General features: G+C 41.3%; 1 protein-coding gene across 1 annotated transcript in view; it reads left to right on the forward strand.

Moving 5' to 3' along the window:
- Window positions 1–1,357, forward strand: part of LOC141172295 (branched-chain-amino-acid aminotransferase, cytosolic-like) — a 47,479-nt gene extending 46,122 nt beyond the window's left edge. Inside the window, exon 11 of the mRNA XM_073656331.1 lies at window positions 748–1,357. Coding sequence (XP_073512432.1) covers window positions 748–786 — 39 coding nt within the window. The 3' untranslated portion in view covers window positions 787–1,357. The remainder of the gene's footprint in view (window positions 1–747) is intronic.
- The last annotated feature ends 4,643 nt before the right edge of the window (window positions 1,358–6,000 follow it).

The following is a 6,000-nucleotide window of genomic DNA, read 5'->3' on the forward strand; positions in this document are numbered from 1 at the left end:
CATGATGTTGGAAACTGTGGCCAGACAGTCACTGGTATTCTGTAGTACAGTGGGGGTAAAGGTCATGGGATGAGGTGTATAGTTGTGTCATCAGCATAAAGATGGTACTGAAAGCCAAATTTGCTGATGGTCTGTCCAATTGGGGCCGTGTAGAGAGAGAAGAGAAGAGGGCCAAGGACTGAACCCTGAGGAACCCCAATACCGAGAGGAAGAGGGGAAGAAATGGAGCCAGCGAACGATACACTGAAAGAGCGGTCAGATAGGTAGGAGGAGAACCAGGAGATAACAGTGTCCTTTATGCCGATTGAGTGGAGCATAGAGAGTAAGAGATGGTGGTCAACGGTGTCAAAAGCTGCAGAGAGGTCAAGAAGAATGAGCAGAGAGTAGTCACCATTACGTTTTGCTGTCAGAAGGTCATTGGTCACTTTGATGAGTGCATTTTCTGTAGAATGTAGGGGGCAGAAGACGGACAGTGATGGGTCTAGAAGAGAGTGAGTGGAGAGGTAACAGGTTAGGCAGGAGTAGACCAAGCACTCCAAGAGTTTAGAGATGAAGGGGAATTACACTATGTTTGCCAAAAAGTCAATACAGAAATAAAAAGCTTAAGGCTCTCAGATGGTGGGAATGAAACTGCAAAAACAAAATTGCCTTGTCCATAAATGAAAAACATTTTTAATTGTATGTAAAACTGACTAATAATTTAATCTCGCTGATCGACCATGCTGATCACAGTCTGTCTCCTTCCAGTATGGCCGCACTCCCAGTGACTGGATGTTCCTCGTGTGACGCAGATGAGACATCAATGACACTTGTCCATTCCAAAGCATCGCAGTCGTCAACTTCTTGGATTTTATTTATGTGTTTTTAAATAGGGCTCATCAAGAAACGGTAACACAAGAGCGTCTACCTCCAGCATTGCCGGATTTCTGGTCCTCCTACATGATGGACACGTGGCCTCTTGTATTTTAATGTATCAGATTTTATTATGAGATTATTATCTTTAGATGCTATAGACAATGCGGTGTGACTGTAGATTAGTAGAGACGATGATTGTGGTGCCGGCTCTGTTCTCTGTACTGTACGTACTGTCGTTTACAGGCATGGACAGTGCTGCAGGAATACAACCTCAACAGATCTTCCTCCACGCTGCCTCGCACAAGACTCCCAGCAATACGATAAGGAACTGATGTCTTCTCGGTCTTATTTACACACCGCTATTAAACTGCGCAGGTCACTTTCAATGTGTCATCTGTCTAGACTCTTTTCTTTTTATCTAAGGCCTCATTCAGACATCTGTTTTTTACCCATGTTTTATTCTTAATAAATAAAAAATAAATAATAGTTTTTACAAATAGAACACATACCCATTATAGTGTATGGAGCTGTAAACACATGTGTGAAACCAAAATTAAGGAGACGTCATTTTGAGGAGATTCAGGTCAGGAACAAAAATTACCCAATACAAGTCTATGGGTCTGTGAAAAATCACTGGCTTCGCACATTGCCATACTGTGTTGTCCGGAGTATAAATTTTGCAATTTATTTATTTTTTTCGTGTTAGAAAAATCACTGATGATAAAAACTAACACACTGACCAAACACTGATGAAAATCAGACTTTTTTTTTTTTTTGCATATCAGTAAAATCACAAACTTTTCTACATGCATACTCACAAACTAACACTAGAGGGAGCACTTGGAAAGTAAATGATAAAACATGGCCTATGACACTGTCCGGCAATATGCGAGGTTTCTGGTGCTCTACAACAAGGATGAATTTAGTGCTGATATAAAAAATGTAGATATTATATCGGTAACACTTGTGTGTTTTTCCTTTAAACTCTGGTATCTGTAAGATCTTTTGAACAGCATTTATATTGAAAAATGAAGAATAACAGGTCAGCACTCCTATAATATGAAATTAATATGTAGGTGCACATACACAGCTGTCAATACACAGATGTACAGTACAGACCAAAAGTTTGGACACACCTTCTCATTTAAAGTTTTTTCTGTATTTTCATGACTATGAAAATTGTACATTCACACTGAAGGCATCAAAACTATGAATTAACACATATGGAATTATATACTTAACAAAAAAGTGTGAAACAACTGAAAATATGTCTTATATTCTAGGTTCTTCAAAGTAGCCACCTTTTGCTTTGATGACTGCTTTGCACACTCTTGGCATTCTCTTGATGAGCTTCAAGAGGTAGTCACCGGAAATGGTTTTCACTTCACAGGTGTGCCCTGTCAGGTGTAATAAGTGGGATTTCTTGCCTTATAAATGGGGTTGGGACCATCAGTTGTGTTGTGCAGAAGTCAGGTGGATACACAGCTGATAGTCCTACTGAATAGACTGTTAGAATTTGTATTATGGCAAGAAAAAAGCAGCTAAGTAAAGAAAAACGAGTGGCCATTATTACTTTAAGAAATGAAGGTCAGTCAGTCCGAAAAATTGGGAAAACTTTGAAAGTGTCCCCAAGTGCAGTTGCAAAAACCATCAAGTGCTACAAAGAAACTGGCTCACATGAGGACCGCCCCAGGAAAGGAAGACCAAGAGTCACCTCTGCTTCTGAGGATAAGTTTATCCGAGTCCCCAGCCTCAGAAATCGCAGGTTAACAGCAGCTCAGGTTAGAGACCAGGTCAATGCCACACAGAGTTCTAGCAGCAGACACATCTCTACAACAACTGTTAAGAGGAGACTTTGTGCAGCAGGCCTTCATGGTAAAATAGCTGCTAGGAAACCACTGCTAGGGACATGCAACAAGCAGAAGAGACTTGTTTGGGCTAAAGAACACAAGGAATGGACATTAGACCAGTGAAAATCTGCTTTGGTCTGATGAGTCCAAATGTGAGATCTTTGGTTCCAACCACCGTGTCTTTGTGCGACGCAGAAAAGGTGAACGGATGGACTCTACATGCCTGGTTCCCACCGTGAAGCATGGAGGAGGAGGTGTGATGGTGTGGGGGTGCTTTGCTGGTGACATTGTTGGGGATTTATTCAAAATTGAAGGCATACTGAACCAGCATGGCTACCACAGCATCTTGCAGCGGCATGCTATTCCATCCGGTTTGCGTTTAGTTAGACCATCATTTATTTTTCAACAGGACAATGACCCCAAACACACCTCCAGGCTGTGTATGGGCTATTTGACCAAGAAGGAGAGTGATGGGGTGCTACGCCAGATGACCTGGCCTCCAGTCACCAGACCTGAACCCAATCGAGATGGTTTGGGGTGAGCTGGACCGCAGAGTGAAGGCAAAAGGGCCAAGTGCTAAGCATCTCTGGGAACTCCTTCAAGATTGTTGGAAGACCATTTCCGGTGACTACCTCTTGAAGCTCATCAAGAGAATGCCAAGAGTGTGCAAAGCAGTCATCAAAGCAAAAGGTGACTACTTTGAAGAACCTAGAATATAAGACATATTTTCAGTTGTTTCACACTTTTTGTTAAGTATATATTTCCACATGTGTTAATTCATAGTTTTGATGCCTTCAGTGTGAATGTACAATTTTCATAGTCATGAAAATACAGAAAAATCTTTAAATGAGAATGTGTGTCCAAACTTTTGGTCTGTACTGTATATACAGTGCTCAGCATAAATGAGTACACCCCCTTTTTAAAAGTAAGAATCAATCATTATCTGACAAGTCATTGCAACACATTTTAGTACTGTTAGCTTGCAAAGGGTGCGTCATTATTCAGGGTTGGATTTAAATGATGGACTAAGTATTAATCAACGTTGCATATAATAGGAGTACATGACCCAGAGACTGATACTGCTTATCTACAGCAGAGGTAATAGTAGTACAGTGGCTTGTGAAAGTATTCACCCCCCTCGGCATTTTTCGTGTTTTGCTACCTGGAATTTCACTTTTTTTTTGAGTGTTTGCGTCAGTTCATGTAAAAAAGATGCCGACAACTGTGAACATTTTGGTTTTCTTTTTATTGTGAAGCAAACAACAAATATGCACACTGAAATTTTCAGTAATTTTTGTCCTAACTATTCACCCCCCTAAATTCAGTACTTTGTAGAGCCTCCTTTTGTGGCAATTACAGCTGTAAGTCGCTTTGGATAAGTCTTTATGAGCTTTCCACTTCTTGCCACTGGGATTTTTGCCCATTCCTCAAGGCAAAACTGCTCCAGATCCTTCAAGTTGGATGGTTTCCTCTGGTGAACAGCAATCTTCAAGTCTGACCACAGATTCTCAACTGGATTAAGGTCTGTGCTCTGACCAGGCCACTCCAAAACATTTACATATTTCCTCTTAAACCACTTGAGTGTTGCTTTAGCGTTATGCTTTGGGTCATTGTCTTGTTGGAAGGTGAACCTCCGTCCCAGTCTCAAATCACTGACAGACTGAATCAGGTTTTGCTCAAGAATATCCCTGTATTTCACATCATCCATCTTCCCCCTCAACTTGGACCATTTTCCCTGTCCCTGCTGCTGAAAAATATCCCCACAACATGATTCCACCACCACCATGTTTCACTGTGGGGATGGTGTTTTGGGATGATGAGCTGTGTTGGTTTGGGGTCAGACATATCGTCTACCTTGGTGGCCAAAAAGTTCAACTTTGGTCTCATTTGACCACAGCACCTTCTTCCATACATTTGGGGAGTCTCCCACATGTCTTGGCAAACTCAATATGAGCCTTACAATTTTTGTGTGTAAGTAAAGTTTTTTTTTTTCTGCCCATTCTTCCATAAAGGCCACCTCTATGGAGTGTATGGCTTATAGAGGTCATATGGACGGATACCCCTGTCTTTGCTTGGGAACTCTGCAGCTCCTTCAGGGTTACCTTTGGTCTCTGTGCTGCCTCTCTGATTAATGTCCTCCTTGCCCAGGCTGAGAGTTTTGGTGGCGCCCTCTCTTGACAGGTTTGTTGTGGTACCATGTTCTTTCCATTTGATGATAATGGATTTGATGGTGCTCCGAGAAATCATCAGAGATTGGGATATTTTTTCATAACCCAACCCTGACTTGTACTTCTCAACAACTTTGCCCCTGACTTGTTTGGAGATCTCTTTGGTCTTCATGGTGTTTTGTTGGTGGTGCCTCTTGTTAATGGTGTTGCAGCCTCTGTGACCTTTCAGAAAAGGTAAAGTGTATATACTAACAGACATGTGACAGATTGCACACAGCTGTCACTAAGCATGAGACTTATAAAGGGAATTATTGCACCAGAAATTTTTAGGGGCTTCATCGCAAAAGGAGTGAATACAAATGCACATGACAATTTTTAGTCATTTGATTCCATAAATTTAGTTTATGCCTATATTTTTCTCACTTCACCAACTTAGACTATTTAGTGCTGATACATCACACACACGTCAGATTACAAAAATATTTAAACACAGGTTGTAATGTAACAAAATCTGTAAAAAGCCAAGGGGGTGAATACTTTTGCAAGCCTCTGTATATGAGCCACAGACTGGTACTGCGCATCTACAGTACAGATAATAGTATACGAGACAGATGAGCAGTCTCTGGCTCTTATGTTACTATTATGCATATTATGACAAGTAAAGGTGGGAGAATGGTAAAGGTGCTGTCTGGTTAATGTAGCCCGGGTCAGTATGCCTGTACAGAGTGCTCGGATGGCTGGAAGACTGAAGTGTCCCTCATAAATGCAGAGATGGGCTTTGCCTTTATGAATGCGTGAACAAAACAAGTTATTGATCCTAATTGGTGCATGTGACAAGAGTTAGATGGAGCCCCGATTCTCAGGATTGGTGGGGGTCCTAGCAGTTGGACCCTCTGTCATCGGTAAGTTATCTCTTATCTAGGTGATAGGGGATAATAGTTGAGAATACACCTTTAAGTTATCGGCCAAAGATTTTCACTATTTTCCTTTTGACTTGCACGGATGAAGAGATGTTACTTGACCTTTGAACATGTGCTGCTTTGGCAGTAGTAAAGGTCTGATGTGGTTGTACAGATGACATCATTTACAGGTCACTGTCTGTAACATATTTTTTAACACTTCGAATA

Source organism: Phyllobates terribilis, unplaced genomic scaffold, assembly GCF_046119375.1.
Source record: "Phyllobates terribilis strain yellow unplaced genomic scaffold, ASM4611937v1 Scaffold_12__6_contigs__length_324123572, whole genome shotgun sequence".
NCBI lineage: Eukaryota > Metazoa > Chordata > Amphibia > Anura > Dendrobatidae > Phyllobates > Phyllobates terribilis.